General features: G+C 38.7%; 1 protein-coding gene across 1 annotated transcript; it reads right to left on the bottom strand.

Moving 5' to 3' along the window:
• Positions 1-4,751: 4,751 nt before the first annotated feature.
• Positions 4,752-6,357, bottom strand: LOC115750688 (protein ROH1-like). Its single transcript, XM_030688203.2, has one exon. The coding sequence runs from the start codon at positions 6,086-6,088 to the stop codon at positions 4,925-4,927; it is 1,164 nt and encodes a 387-aa protein (XP_030544063.1). The 5' UTR covers positions 6,089-6,357; the 3' UTR covers positions 4,752-4,924.
• Positions 6,358-17,229: the final 10,872 nt, after the last annotated feature.

Below are 17,229 nucleotides of genomic sequence, written 5' to 3'. Positions count from 1 at the left end.
AAGATGGAACAGAATCTCTTGTAAGTACAGTAGCAAAGCCTAGTGAAATGAACTCAACATTTGAGTTCCGGGAAATTTGAAAAACCCGGTCATCAGTGATTAGTGCACGATCTAGGTGTGCCGATTCCGGTCACTTCATCTCGTGCTTGCCTACGTAATCTGCAACGTTGACGATATAACTCCAATTTCATCAGTGTGCTTTTGAAACTCAAGTTTGAGAAAAGAACAGCCAAAATGCGTCGGCTAGCATCCGTTTTCCGGTAAACCATCATCAGGGTTATATGTCAGAGTCGTAAATCTCCGAAAACTTTCTGGTTTTCACATCATATAAGATCGTGTTTCCGTTGGTCTCTACCCCCACATAAAACTCGTTGAATTATCAACGTCAAAGAAAGCTGGAGTACTTGACTTTCTGGCGATGGAAAATGCAAAGGGTCTCTGTTGCAGCTATTGATTGTGTCCATGACAATGGATTCAATTCCCAAAAAGGCTGAAAGTGTTGGGCCAAAACGTGGACAAGTTGCTCCCCGCCTTGTTCCTGTGCACTGCAACTTAAGAAACCTCACAACCCAAGTCATAGGAGATGATTCAGATTGAGTTTATCTGCGAAAAATTGTCTAAAAAGTCTTAAGCCTATTGCATTTTTGTTAATTCAATCACAAATTATTTTATTTTTCCAATTGAACTCTAAACATTTTCACATTTTGTCAATTGAGTCCATCTGTCCAACTTTGACTGGAAACCGCTGGCTTGGGTAATCGTTAGTAATATGTTCACATTTTTCCAAATTTGTCATTGTTTTTTTGAATTTTCGCTTTCATTTTTCTTTCTTTTTCTAACTATTGCCGGCGACCCTCGCCGGCCATCATTAATAAACAAAACAAAGAAGAAAAAAGAAAATACTAAAATTAACTTATATAAATTCAAAAAGAAATTAAAATATTATTACAAATTCTCCACGTCAGCACCGGTTGTATCACGTAGGATGACCAACTTTTACATTAGAAATTTTAGTCAAAATTGGCCGAATGGACTTAATTGACGAAATATTAAAAGGTCAAGGACTTAATTGTCGAAATTAAAAATGTTTATGACTGAATTGACAAAAGTACAATAGGCTTAGGAATTTCTGGATAATTTTCCCGAGTTTTATGTGCTTTCGGAGTTACATATTTCTATTCGTACCAAACTTTGCCAAAAAAAAAAAACTTTCTTTTCTTTAGAGCAATGAAGAAACTCGTAACATTTGCCGATCGGTCAAGTGGAAAATACTTAGAAAATTCTCCATGAATCAATTTTGGGCCACTCTGTAGTTTCCTCGTTATTTCGGCGAGCTTAAGAATTCCAGGTTTTGACGTTTATGTCAAAATTATTACAACGACAATAACAAAAAGATTACGTTTGCCAAATAAAGGGATGTAGCAACTATCAATGTGCTAACTGTTCTCACGATATGCACAATCAATATAAGAGCATTTAACAAGTGCTCTCGAGACGTTTCTTGCTCTTAGACCCTAGTACAGTAGATCTCCCCACATGGCATTGCGGACTATTGCAATCATGTTGGTGGGGGGGGCTATACTTGTGGGAGTCCAATTTGAGGGGTGCATGATGCTCGAACCACTTCAGCTTTCGGACGGCATTCATCCAAGTGGGATTGAAATCGACCTGAGAGACTTCACATTGGATAAGATGAAGAAGACAAAAATCAGCTTTTTAGGTGTTATGTTGCCATCGGACAGCTATAACAACCCCAATATCCTCAGGGGAGGTCCAAATCGGCACGGTTGGTACGTCTCCTCGTTCGCGGTCGAGAAAGGAAGAAGGCCATTTGGCCCATTTCTGCATTTAATCGTTTCCTTTCTGGCATTGATTTGAAGCGTCGCCAACCCCAGCCCCATCCATTCTCTGGCCCTACTACGAACGGAGACAGCTTATCGAGACGCAATTTGCCATTTCCAACCCACTCTGACCCGAAAATGTGAACTTTCAAGTACCCATCTAATCGATGCTTGGTTATTAGAATCGGAATCGCATACTTGGTTCGGGCAACCATCGTCTTCGAACCGTTTCGATAAGGGCAAAGTCGAGAAGAGTCCAGATCAAGGTGTAGCTCCCCATTTTCGTTCTCTTACACAACCTATTTATAGTGTGCATTCTAACTGGCCCATTCATCACAGGTTATTCTTCAAATATCGGCTTACACCGACCTTTCAATCACGTTATTGCCGTACCCGAAAAGTGCTAAGACCACCGCCATATGATTGAATAACTATATCTGGCACTGCCTTATATAATTTGTGAACATTTTAATCACATGTCCTTATCGAAGCTAAAATTATTATGAGGTCAATGTCAACCGATGCTTGCAAGAACTTCTAACGGTGATTGAATAACGTCCAATTCATGACGGATATGGTTGTTAGGGTCTGAATAGTTTTGCCCATCCTTTAGCTTGATTCACCTTGATTAGAGTCCTGATTGTGTGAATGTCATGCTCGTTTCGGCTGGTCGTTTCGTGATTTCGTAGCTCCTTGTCCTGAGGACAAAAGGTAGCTTTTGGAATTGAAAGTTAGAGACGACTTTAGCACACCAACTCCTTTACTTGCGGTCAAGACTCTGAGAAATGGAAGGCCCTTCGGCAATTAATTCTACAGATGGATGATTATGGTCGATTCCATATCTAGTTGGATATGTTTTTTTTCTTGAATTACTTATGACGACAAATATATATATATATATATTATATACATGTTAATTGACAAATTAACAGTCACTATAAACATTTGCAGAGTAATTAAAAAGGATTTTAAATTTTCTTTATTAATCTAGCAATGAAGGAATTGAGTTCGAAATTTTGCTAGTCCTACTCTTAACATTATTTGTTTTTGTGCAAATAATCACATCAAGCACGTCATTTTCATGAATAACAGCCACGAAAGATAAATCATACCTAACAGAGTAGTTCGGGGTTGTTGTTCGTGTCATGTTCGGGTTAAACCGACCTAATTAGAACTATTCGATTGAACAAGTCATGCAAATCATGTTTGGGCCACCGATTATTAGCTCAGTCATTTTAAGATCGGAAGTATTCCCATATAACAGATCGATCTTATCTAGAATGAGATTTCTAACACGATCATTAAAATGAATCGTTCTTCACACCGACACGAATTGAGGCTCCTCCAAAGAGGGAAAAAAAAAAAAAATCCTCCGTTAGCCCATTTAGATTGATTAACTTTTTTTTTTTTTTGTTGCTTAATCTCGTTGCTTGCTCATTTAAATTTTTTTAATTCGAGATTTCACAACACCTAAATAATGACAAGTAGATTCACATATAATTCTTCCATAATTTTGCAAAATTTGACTTTTTAATTTTTTTTTCAATTTGAAGTGTGATCTAGACTACTTGAGAGATTCAAGATCAAAAAAGTAGATCATGACATCCACAAACACATAAAATAAGGTTAATACCACGGAAAACCTTAAACTAATACACATGTGACAAATTTGCCCAAAATTATTTTTTGATCACAAAAAACCCCCAAAATGGTCAACTTATGACAAATTTACCCCAAACTAGTACACATGTGATAAATTTACTTTATGTTAGTTTTCGTTAAATCTAACTGCCAAATTGTTGAGTTGGATAATCCATGGCAATTTATAGGTGTACCGGTTTGAGGTTTTTACGCTCTGTTTATCATAGATGTATCAATTTGGGGTTTCATGGTATCAACTTAATTTAACGAAGAGTAAATTTGTTACAAGTGTATTAATTTAGGATTTTTCATGGTCAAAAAACTTAGTTTAATGTAAATTTGTCACAGATTTATCAATTTATGATTTTTGGTGGTTTTGAGCTAATTTATTACAAAAATATCAATTTAAGATTTTTTGTGATTATAAAAATAATTTATGGTAAATCTATCATAAGTATAATAATTTAAAAAAATTTATAGTATTAATCCTATAAAATAATCATTCAGATTGCAGACCCATGTTTCTTTCTTTATTGGCCGCATTCGCGCTGTCCTGCTTCCAATTCGAACGTCCTACCGCGACGTTCTGGGACAGACACCTTCTTCAGAGCTCATACCCAAAGAACCGGTCAAAAGTCAAACACAGGAACATTTGTCCTTTTCCTGAGGTCAGAGAGTCCAATCACCAGCTCCCAAAGCTGTAATTTTGACCGGCCGTTCCTCGAGACTACAACACAGCAATTCACTGAGCTGTCCAAGGTTGTAATGGAAGTCACGTTCCACCCCAAGTTCAATGCCATTTGACTATAAAAAAAAATTGCAATTGCACATAGCCAATCAAAGTAATTGAGGAGCATCAGAACCTGAATGGCCCTGTTCCTAACATGGAAGATCACATGTTGGTCAAGGTCAAAAATTGGCAGAACAATCTGGTATTGGCATTTTAAAAAAAGCTTCAGCTCTTTCCAGTCTCCATGTTATCAGGCAATCAAAACTTTCTGCGACGATGTCGAAAAGATCCAGAGGGACAGAAAACAGTCATCTGGGACTACGGATTCCAATCTTACAACTGCACCTGGACCAAAATTGGATTGAGAAAGCCTAATGAAAAAGCAACACAGATGGTGCATATTCCAACCCAGTTAACCCACCATGTGTGATGTATGACCCAAAAGGAGAAAACCGGTATGTGCAATGTATTAACAGAAGGACAAAAGGAAAGAGCAAAGAGCAAGAACCCCTGATTCTCCAAATGCTCAAACACCAAAATTTACCCAAAACATAGGTAAGACAAGCAATATACTATGCTCCAAAACATTATCAGATCATGAACAAGACAGTAATAGAAGCACAGAACCCAGTGAGGTTCCTCCCCTATGCTACATTCATATATAATTCTTTACAAGAGTACTCTTCTTCCGGCGCCGATCGTCGAGATTCCTCTACTCAGAATGGTTCGCCCTCCCGATGAAATCGAGTCCCTCGGTGCGGCTCCGCACAATCCGATGGAAGACCTCCCTCACTTGCTTCTCCAATGGATCCAACCCATCCTTCACGGCCCCAAACACATCCGCCATGTCCTCCACTCTCTGCCTCACCTCCTCTTCCTTCTCGGTGGACAGCGGGAATTGAGCCGATTCCACCAATTCGCTCATTGTCCTTGCACACCTCTCGATTTGATGGATCTCCCGCAACAATCCACATGCATTCCTCCTCTCCCTCTTCTTCGACTCCTCCACAATCCTCTCGTGGAGTGAGAGGACTGGCGCGGCCCAGGCGAACTGCCTGGGGATGGAAAAATGCACTTGCATTCCACGGTCCTGGCATGGGATGGCCGCCACAAGGGCCCATGTCACGAAAAGAAGCACTGAGTTCATTGTGAAAACCGGCACAGCAAGGCCATTGGTCGCCACAACCTCATTCCCCCTCGGGGCATACAAGTTATTTCCGATTGATTGAAGCTGCTTCGCAGCGGACCATGACCTCGAGATGCTCCAGGAGAGTGACCTGAAATGGCCCAACGAGCGGTGGTCACGGGTCAAATTGTTGCGGCTGAAGGACCGGTTCCTGTGCGCAGCCACCCCTGAGCCACCAGAATCCTTCTCATCGAGCATCCCAATGGCCAAATCAATCAGGGCCTTCTTGGCGCGACGGAATTGGCCCTCACTCAAGCTCTTCTGGTTGTCCAGCGCGCACAGGACAATCTCCAGGAGCTTCTGCCACTGCCTAATCTGCTCAATCCCGTCCCGGATCGCATTACAGACATCCAGGGCTTTAATGCTCCTCTCATGAAAATCCGCAATCGACCTATCCATGGGTGTTTTCGACAATTGGGACTTGTGATTGAACAAAATCACCCTGAACTCCTCCTGGCAACAGAGGAACGCGTCGAGGAGCTTCCGAATCCACGGGAGCGAGAGCAACTCGTCCGGGCCGGCCGACGACAGATCAAGAAACCGATCGGTGACCTGCTTCTGGAAGGCCTCGAGCTCCAGCTCGGCGCTCGTCGCTTCGTGGCTCGATTCCACGGAATGGACGGCCTGGTCGCGCCTCAGGCTCAGGATCGACCGGCCAATGTAAGAGCCCTGATGCTCCGTTGCAGGCATTTTCTTGATTATACGAGGCCAAAAAACGCAAACCCAGGTGTGGAAAACGGCAAAGTTCACAAATTTATCGAATTTCTCGACTGCGAAGAGCTTGAATGGAAATCTTAGCAACAGCCCATTTGAATTTCAAGGCTTGTTTTCGCAATTGCAGTTCATATAGCACAGACAGAGACGGGAGGTGGGGGGCTGTGGGAGGGGAATGAAATGAACGATGAAACCCTAATTGGAGGAAGAGGATTTATTGGGGGAGCAATTTGGACCGCGTATTATGGTTGTTCGGAAAGAGAGAGGTCTCCGTCAGATATAGACAGATTCACCATAATTAGAAAGATTAAGTAATTAATCAACTTCCTGCCATAAAATACTCATAAGATCACCTTTTTACCCTTCAACACGCCTCCACACACGCAGTCGACACGTTTGGATCTCAACCGTTGATTTCCCACGTCACATTCTGGACCGTCCATCAGCAACACATACTCGGTTTGCGCCACGGCATGTCTGTCCCGCGTATTGCTGCACTCCGCAACACCGAATCCTTTTCGCGGGGCGGGGGTGGGGATGTCTGTTCGGTCGTTTTTGTCAACTGCGGTACAAGCGTGACGGGGCTGTGCTGCTGGGACGCGTGACGGGAGGGTGGCGCTTGCCGCTTGGTGCCGCGCACGTGAGGAAGTCCCTTCCCGTTCGGACAAGAGGCACGTGAGTGGGCGCGTTGACTTCCGACCACGTGGAGGGATGTGAATGGGTCGTGAAACGTGGGGAGGGCTCGGTCTTCGTTGGCGCGCAACGCTCTCGTTGTCTCCTTCTAGAAGGACAGGGCATGAGGTGGTTTGGTCATAATGGAATTTATGGGGAAGAAAATGTCAATGCAAACGCCTCCTTAGAGGATCATGGAATGGCATTTTCGCAAAGGTGATATCTTTTCTCTTTTATTTCCTTTTTCTCAGCTCAAGAACGAGGACCGGCGACCACCGAGTATTAGAACGATGCTATTTTCATCCATATTTTGGTTAAATTATTCTTTTTTCTTTTCGGTTAACTTATCGAAATGCCATCATCTCTCTCTTCAATTTACCGTTTCTTTTTTTTATCAGGCTAATACACAAACGGCCTTTTATTTCTGTCATCGCTCTCATTAATTTTACAATACAAATGGTCCATTGCATCCATCGATATATCAATTTACCGTGTCTTATTAACATTTTGCTTAGAAAATGTTGCCTATTTTAATTTATGATCTCATATTTTTTATTCACAAGAAATGTCTATTTATGATAGCTTATGCATGCACAATTAATTCACTTTTTTCCCCAAATAGTGTGAGTAAAACCATGTTTCAAAGTTGAAATTAAAATCCAATCTAATTATTTAGCCGATCTTGACAAAAAGATTGAAAAGAAAAATTGTTAAAAGCATGAAAAAGGTTAATTTGTTAAAAGCATGATCATATGTCAAATATATTTTTAAAATTGTATCTAAATATTAACAAAGGATAAAGATAAATACATAAATGAAATAACATGAAACTTCTTGCTATTCAATTTCTACTATTATTTTCAAAAAAAATTCTACTATTAAGAAAGTAATTAATATCGATGGTTAATTCAATCTCATAGCAAGTAGATCAAAACTTTAAAATTACTTAAAATTTTCCCCTATAAAAAAAAAAATGAAGGCGACGCAAGTTTGAAAGTGCAAATTGTGTAAATAAATTTTCAATCTCATCTTGCAAGTCATATTAAAATGTGAAAAGCCAAAAAAAGAAGAAGCACAAATCAGCAATGTTTAACTTTAGAAACCTGCAAATTATCTTCAAAAAATCAACCACAATGTCAAAATTTGCTAAATAATTAGATTGAAGTTTAATTTTCAACTTTGATATAAAGTTTACCTCAAACTGTGTCATAAAAAATAAGCAACTAATTGTGTGTTCATAAACCGTTATAATTACAAATTTCTAACCTTTTATATAACTTTTGTAATTAAAAAATGAGAGCACAAATTAAAAATAATGACAAGACAAAGCGATAACATGATGCATGATACGATAATATTTTATGGCATGTAATTTGACATTTAATATTGTGCAATTGATGATTTAATAAAGAAAATAGAATTAAAGGCATTTATATTGGTTAAGTTGATAAAAACAAGAAACAATAAATTAAAGAAAGAAAAAGGGATTTCGATCTGTTGATTAAAAACAAAGGATTGCCGTAGTCAAAATGAGAATGAAAGTACCGCAACTCTTTCTTTGACATTGCCTATGATCCCCGATTTTTGGAGGACATCGGTTAGAGTGATAATTACGTAAACAACCCAATGTTGAAAAAACAGGAGCAAGAAAAGATAAGCTTATTTTATAGCACGTTTAACGTGCACGAAGAGCTTTTGTTTTATTTGATAGGAAGGACGTAGTTATTCATTTGAAGTTGCATTTTTATCCGACTTCGAACACCACAAATCTCACTTAAAATAAATGCAAAAATTATCAAAAAAGTCATAAATTTATTGTACTTATACCAACTCAATCCTAAACATTTTTAAGTTCTGTCAATTGAGTCCATCCAGTAAATTTTAACCAAAAATCGCTAATGTGGACATTGGCGGTCTTACGTAGCATAGCTCACATTGACGTGAATTTTTTTTTTTGTATTTTTTAAATACTGTTATATTATTTTCTTTTTTTTTTCTTCTTTCTCCACCAGTCACCAAACCTCCTTTATGGCCGACGACCAGCCACAAGCGAGAGCCGACCTCGCCGATCCATGGCTAGGGGTGACCTCGCCCAACAAGTGAGGTTAACCCTCGCAGAGGAGATGTCACCCGAGGTTAGTAAGGGTCGACCTCGCCGCCGTGCGAGGGGCAACCTTGTCAAGCGTTGCTCGAAGATGGGGAGGCCGACCCTCACCGTCCTCCGGCAAGGGTGAGCCTCACTCGGTGGATGGGGCCAAAGGTAAAGGAAAAAAGAAAAGACATAAAATAAAAGAAAAAATCATAAAGCAATTAAATAAAAACTCAAAAAATTCACGTGAGGGCCGCTCGTGCCACGTAGGATGGTGGTGTTCACGTTAGTGATTTCCTGCCAAAATTGAATGGACGAATTCAATTGGCAAAATATGAAAAGGTTTATAACTAAATTGACAGAAATGTAATAAATTTAGAACTTTTTTGGTAATTTTCCAAAATAAGGTGAAACAAATGAAACCTCTTTGTCCTAATTATGTGATAAAGTGTTAATTTACATGTTTATTAACTATTTTGTGGTGTGTGAATAACTGTGCTTTTAGCAACAACAAAAAAAAAAACCTGTGCTTTCTTCATGGTCTTTTTATATATCACCTTGGTTTTTTTTTTTTTTTTTTTTTTTTTTTTGGTGGAGCCCAATGGCGCTTCTCTAAATTATCTTTCGAAAGGAATTGGTCAATTTCCATTATGTATCACAAGTCTTGCTATACGAACAGCGGGTTTGACCTCAGAAATGGACTTTTCAGAACTTTCTTGATGAGCAATAAACTAACAAATGAAAGTAAATATCTGGACGCTCGGTGGTCAGTTTTGGTAGGTCAATTATTGATGAGGATAATGTTATATTTTCATTATAAAGAGAAAGGGCAAAGGTCAAGTGGGGTTAGGGTTTCTTGCGTAAGGACAGGACGCAAAACCCTAATCAGACGACTGACGTTTACAGGGAAAAATGTCGCATGAATGGACAAGAAATATGCTCGACGACAAAGAGGGATGCGACAGTGAAACGTCATTGTCTATATCATTTTTTTTTTTTTAAAATCCTAATTTAAATGGTGGTCTGACAATGTCGTGTGTGTATGCATATATCTGCTCGACAATGTCGTGCATAGTTGAGTAGTTTACACGTCGTGCTTTCAACGAACAAGTCTTCAAGAAGGAAACAAACAAGCACGAGTTCTTTAATCGTTCTAGGTACAGGATTCGGGTAAGGACTGGCCTATGGTTGTGTTGGATGCATCGTTTTTGTCTGTTAAGATGGTTTTAAGAGCTTCAATCCTTGTTTGAAATTGAATATTCAAACCTACATATAGAGACACATGCAATGAATTGAGCAGGGTGTGTGAATATGAGTTGGGCTTCTTTCCGTGTATGATTATATAATTTCAGTTTTCATGTTAGGCTTAGTGATGTCGTGGACTAAATTAGCGTTATTTTGCCTATTAAATTTCCTCAAAGTTAGGTTGTGACACGAGATATAAGTAATTTGTCAGGATTGTGAAGTGAAATAGCACGTCGCTTGGTGTGATTATAACGTGCCTTGTGTAGATAACAGTCTCTCTTCATATAATGATGCAAACTTTTTGGTTGAACTTGTTGGCATGAGTTGTCAATTAAGGCTAATTGAAGAAATCGTAGAGCTGATTAGTTGCTTCATTTATTTTTATAATGCCCTTATTTTGTGGATCAACCAGATTCTTAGCTTAAGATATTGCATAGCGTAAAATAGCTTTGGTAGTTTCTTCTCTATGTGTATGTATATATCTTTGTATTCACTCATAAAAGATAACGAGGAGAGAAAAATATCTCTATTCATGGTGGTATCAAAGCAGAGATCCTAGGGTTTGCTGTTATAATCAGACCTCAACCCAAAAAGTGAACAGGGAGGAATCAGGCATGATCAGAAATAGAAACTATGGCACAAACAACTGATTTGGTGGTGCACTAGCAACACGCCGAGAGGTTTTCTGCAACCACCGTGCTTGACGGCTTGACGACCCGAATGGCACAGGTCTTGACCCAGAATCAGACTCAAACTCAGGCATCAAACAATGACTCTTTCGCTGCACAGATTGGCTTTAAATTGGACGGCACCAACTATGCTATATGATCCCAAGTTGTTGAGATGTATATCTCGTGCAAAGACAAATTGGAGTATTTCAATGGGGGCTTTCCACAGCCTCTACCAAAAAATCCAACCTTCAGAAAATGGAGAACTGAAAATGCAATTGGAAGGAATGGTTGATTAATTCGGTGGAATTTGATTCGTTTTCCAACCACAAAAATGGTATGGGATTTTTCTACTACTAGCTTTTTTGTTATCGAACTGACACCTCTAATGATTTGAAAAGACGTGTGATTAAAATGAGACAAGCTAGAGGGCCCATTGACACATATTGTAATGGTATTCAAGGCTAATGGAGAGAAATTAACTTCAGTTCCACTTCTCCGGTGGAGTGTCCCACTGACATAGAAAGGTATAACTCGGTTCTACTGGAAGGTAGAGTCTATATTTTTCTTGATGGGTTCGATGATCGTCCGGATAAAATACGGGCTATTGTGCTTCAGATTTGACTATTCCGTACAATTGAACAAGCCTATGCTCATGTCCGAAAGAAGGATGTAAGACAAGCAGTTATGGTGTCAAATACGGAACGTGCACATACTGCTGCCATGGCCTCTAAATGAGTCAAGACGAAACCTCATCAACCACTGATGCTCTAGATGTACAAAAACGATTCTTCCTCCACGGGAGGTGGAAAGATTAATACAACCTCAAAAGTCAAGGCACAATTAGAAGGAGGCTGTACAAACTGTGAGAAAATGAAGCATACTCGTGAAGCTTGCTTTAAGTTACATGGGTATCTAGAACGGTGGAAAAAACTCAAGACACGAAAATAACATGGATCTGGTGCTAAAAGCGGGATGAGACGAGTTTCTTTGGTAAATGCAGAACCTCACTTATCTTTGATTCCGCAAGTGGGACATTCAAGTGATCCCACTACTCTCAATAATCAAGGTAATCGTGGCTATGCATTGCTTAGTTTTAATGAGGATAATTACAGTGGTTGAATTGTTAAATCGGGGGCAACTGACCACATGACTTTCATTTTCAAATGAATTTGCCAAGATTACCCAACCAAGACTAAGTATTGTCGCTAATGCTAATGGGGTCATAAACTCTGTTACCAGAGTTGGGACCGTTGCTCTCTCACCATCTTTTTCTTTATCTAATACTTTGCTGGTCCATCTCTCTCAAATGAGTTGATGTATGTAGGCCAAGTCATTGAAGAGCTAAACTGTGTTGCTCTAATCTATCCTACTTTTTGTCTGTTTTAGGATATTCCCATAAAGGAGATCATTAGGCATGGTACTAATTAGGTGGATTGTACTATATGAATGATTTTAGTCCTGGTAAAACAAATAACGTGCAACACTCGATTGGTATCAAGGAAAGACATATTTGACTATGGCATCTTTGTTTGGGACATCGGTCATTCAATTACATGAACCTACTTCTTGATTTATTTTCAAACTTACATGACTCGGCTTTTAAACGTAAAACTTTCATTTTAGCTAAAAGTTATCGTGTACCTTTCCCAATAAGCTTGCATAAAAGTGACATTTCCTTTGCCTTAATTCATTATGATGTTTGGGGCCCTTCTCCAATTACAACTGTTTCCGAAATTTTGTTGGTTTGCCTTCTCCAATCACTACCTTTTCCAATAAGCTTGCATAAAATTACTTTCAGAATCATGGTCTTCTTCACGAAACCTCTTGTATGCAAACACCACAACAGAGTGAAGTTGCTGAACGGAAAAACAAACATATATAGCTAGGGCATTATTGATTGGTGCACACGCGTCGAACGTATACTGGGATAATGTCATGGACACTGCAATACATCTATTGAGCCGTATGCCTTCAAAGGTATTGAAATTCAAGGCTCCATTACAAGTTCTTTCCAACCATGTTTCTCTACCTCTGTTTTGTCGATTCCTCTTAAGATGTGTTGCTTTGGTTCATCTCCATAACAATTAATCTTCTAAGCTTGACCCTTACATAGTTTGTTGTGTTTTTCTTTGGTATGGCAAAAAAAAAAAAAAAAAAGGATATCGATGTTACAATCCTACTACCAAGCGTGCCTAAGTTATAATGGACGTGACTTTTGTGGAGTCTGAAAGTTTTTTCTTGCTACCAGCATCTAATTCTTCCTTTTAGGGGGAGATACTAGCTGAAAGGCAAGATTGGTGCGGATTTTTTGTGATGTATCTGAAGACACTCTAGTACAAACGAAACTAGACAAACTGACAATCTAGTGAGCGGAAAAAATGAAGCAATGGTTGGTGAGGAGAACACGACGGATATTGAGCAGGAGACTAAGCAGGATGCCAGGAAAGTAATAAGAATTGATATGATACTACACAAATTGCTGAACCCCCTCACTCTTTAGCACCCAACGACCCGTCCTGAGAACACCTGAGGTAAGCTCTCCTACTACACCTTCTCTTGAGGACTCGAATACCACTGTCAGTTATGACTTACCTTTCAAGCATAATCGTGGAAACCTCCCAAATCGGTATTCACTGAATTCTCAGGAAAGAAGATCAAAATATCCTATTGCAAACCATGTATCAACTTGGAGATTATCATAACCTCTCAAGGCATCTCTACACAATGTGTCTTCAGTTCATGTTCCCAATGGACAACAAGAAGCCTTAGCAGATCCGAAATGGATTCAATCTATAAAATAAGAAATGGATGGGCAACAAAAGAAGAAAACATGGAGTATTGTTACACTGCCAGAAAGAAAAAAGACAGATTGGGTGCAAATGGGTTTTTTCCATTAAACATGAGGCAGATGGATCTATAGAAAGATGCAAGGCGATACTTGTGGCAAAGGGATATACACAAACATATGGCATTGATTATCAAGAGACTTTTCACTGGTGGCGAAACTAAAAATTGTTCAGGTCATGTCGTCTCTTGTTGCAAATTTAGAATGGCCATTGCACCAGTTTGATGTAAAGAATGCCTTTCTTCATGGTGACCTTGAGCAGGAGATTTATATGAATATTCCACCATGGCACATTGTTTCCTCAAAAACAGGGGTTGTGTAAGTTGCAATGTTCATTGTATGGTCTAAAACATTTGCCCTATGCATGGTTTGGATGATTCAGCTTAGCTAGGAAGAAGTATAGTTTCCACCTGAGTAACTTAGATTACTATTCTTGAAATGACAACAGGGAAAGGTAACAGCTTTAATAATGTCTGTGGATGAGATGATTATCACAGGAAATGACTCAAAATAGCAAGATAAAAAAAATGGTATATTTCTTTCTGAAAGAAAATATGTGCTAGATTTTTTGTCTGAAGTGGGATTGCTAGACTGTAAGCCATACTCCCATTGTTCAGAATTACAAGCTTGGAGAGTATCCAGATTAGGTGCCAAATAATAAAGATAGGCATTAAAGATTAGTGGATAAGTTAATCTATTTATCCCATACTCATTTGGATATTGCTTATACCATAAGCATATTCAGTCTGTTTATGCATTTACTTAGTGAAGATCATATGGAGGTGATAGTGCGAATTCTTCGTTACTTGAAGTCTGCTCTAGGGAAAGGACTTTAGTTCTCAAAAAATAATTATCTTGGTATTGAGGGTTATACAGAAGTGGACAGGGCAGGGAGTGTTGCTCATAGAAAGTCTACATCAGGCTACTTCACCTTTGGGGGGGGGGGGCGCAATCTTGTCATATGGAGGAGCAAGAAGCATAAGGTAGTGGCATTATTTAGTACTGAGGCCGAGTTCAAAAGGATGGCCGAAGGACTTGTGAACTTCTTTGGCTTAAGAGATTACTAACTGAGATAAGTTATGCACCCAATTTCGAGATGAGCTTATCTTGTGACCATAAGGCGACAATCAGTATTTCTCATAATCCAATCCAGCATACATACTAAACACATTGAGGTAGATCGAAATTTTGTCAACCGAAACCTTGATGCCAAAATAATTCGATTCCCATATATTAAATTTGAAGACTAATTGACAAATACACTCACGAAAGCCGTCTAAGGTAAGATCTTCTACAACTCATTTGACAAGTTGCGCACGGTGATATCTATGCACTAACTTGAGGGCAAGTGTTGTCATGAGTTGTCAATTAAGCCTAATTGGAGAAATTGTAGGTTTTTTTTTTTTTTTTTTGGTTATTAGTTGCTTAATTTGTATTGTATGATTTTCTTATTTTGAGGATCAACCCGATTTTTAGCCTAAGATAGTGCATAGCCTAGAATAGCTTTGGTAGTTTTTTCTCTGTACAAACACGAATATTATCTTTGTTCATCGAAACTTTCTAACATAATTTCAAAGAAGAAGTCCCGGGTTCCAAAGTCTGCAAATTGCATGAATGACTTATATTTAACTGGAACAACATACATACACCCTAAAGAGACGTGCGTTTATCTTGAACAACTTCTCTTTTTATCGACAATGTGCTACGAGAATCGAATCTTGGGCCACCAGGATGAAGACGGGTGATAATTGACCAGTTGAAAGTTTCAATTCTTGAGGCACAACGAGGGAGTTCGTGACCACAATTCCTTCATTAAATAAATATCAAGTGGGCATTTTCAAACGAGGAAAAAAATCAATCAGCTCTGGTGCACTTATATATATATATATATATATATATATAGAGGCTGACGATGTGGAGTAATGTGGAATGTATGAGTTTGTCTCTTTCACACGTCTCTTTCGTTGAGAAAAATAGAATACGTTGGCCCGAGAAGCAAGAAAACCCAAGGAGAAGAAGAAGTCAATGTAATTGCTTCGCCAAACTGGAAACATATTCGCACATGGCCTTTTAACATTAAGAGGTATGTTTCCTTCTTTCTTTGTTAGGAAAAAGTAGAGCCGTCAATTTGGATCCATGGCCCATTTTCTGATTCATATTTTGTCTAAATGAGTTGTAAGTTGTTACAGGGCCGAATGAAAATGGATCCAAAATGATAAAATTGAATCATATGGGTCAAAAAGAGGTCGCACGGTTGAATCCATTTTTTATGCATTAAGTCATCGGTTGGGTTGGATCCTGCAATGACAACAACTCCAGTTGTAAATGGGCCTCAAGTATATTAGTTTACATTTTTAAGTTTTATTTTTTATGAGTAAAAATTGTTCAAGAGGTGGAACGCGATCGCCGCTGCCGGTTGCCGGTCGCCAGATTTTAAGAGGAAACGGAGGAAAGAAAACAGAAAATATAAAATATATTTGTTTAAAAATTTAAAGTCTTTTCCACTAGATTTGTATTGCACAAAAGTGTTCTAGCAATATTATTCTTTAAACAAATTATAAGAAGCAAGGGCAAAAGGACACTTTTAGTGCCAAAAGTTGTGTATAGAGATCATTTTAGTGCAAAAAATTTTAATTGGATCACTTTAGTACAAAGTTCGAGACAAAAGGATCACTTTGGTGCCTCCGACGAAATTTTCCAATCGAAACTACCACGTGTCATTAATATTTAATTTTTAATGTAAAATGACATTAAAAAAAATTACTTCACGTGGACTTCTGTACTTTAAAATAAATTAAAATAATCAAATTCAAATTTAAAAATTAGCTAAAAAATCTAACAAAATACCTTAAAAAAAAAACATTTCTAGGTAAAGAACCACGCGACGAGGGCCCCCACCATCGCCGGCAATGGCCGACGGTGGTGGGGCATGGCAAGCGGGGGTCGCCAAGCAGAGGAGGGTTTGCAAGCCATCGGCCATATCCGGGCGAGGGTCGGCGACGCCTGGCCGGGGCTTAGCGACCCTCGGCGGCCATTCCCCACCTTGCCGACGACAGTGGGGTGGCGGCGACGAGGGTTGAGCAAGCCCTTGCCACCTGTTTTGCAAACATTCACATTTTTTATTTTTGTTGATTTTCAACCTAATTTTTCAATTTATTTTGAAAATTTTGTATTTTTTTTATTTTTTTCAATTTTTTTTTATTTTTGTAGACTAATTAAATTTTTATTTTTATTTTTAGTAATTTTTTTTTCAATTTTTACCTTTTTTAATTGCTAACAAGACCTCACCGGAACCATGTCGGCTTCAAATAATAATAAAATAACGCCACGTCAAATTCCGATGGAACAAATCGGCCTTGGCACTAAACAATTGTTTTTCAAAAATTTTGACACTAAAGTATTCCGATTGAAACTTTTGGTGCCAAAGTGATCTCCATACATAACTTTTAGCACTAAAAGTGTCCTTTTGCAAAGAAACAAGTATTTCATGATTTGATTAAATATAAAAGTGTTTAAGTAATATGGATTAGATCGGCTATTGGTCGTTAGATTTGTATTGTATGAAAATGAGTCAGAATGGGTTGAATGGGTTAAT

The sequence above is a fragment of the Rhodamnia argentea genome, chromosome 2 (genome assembly GCF_020921035.1).
Source record: "Rhodamnia argentea isolate NSW1041297 chromosome 2, ASM2092103v1, whole genome shotgun sequence".
NCBI classification, from domain to species: domain Eukaryota; kingdom Viridiplantae; phylum Streptophyta; class Magnoliopsida; order Myrtales; family Myrtaceae; genus Rhodamnia; species Rhodamnia argentea.
The sequence above is the reverse complement of the archived record's forward strand: the minus strand, read 5'-3'. Positions and strand labels throughout refer to the sequence as shown.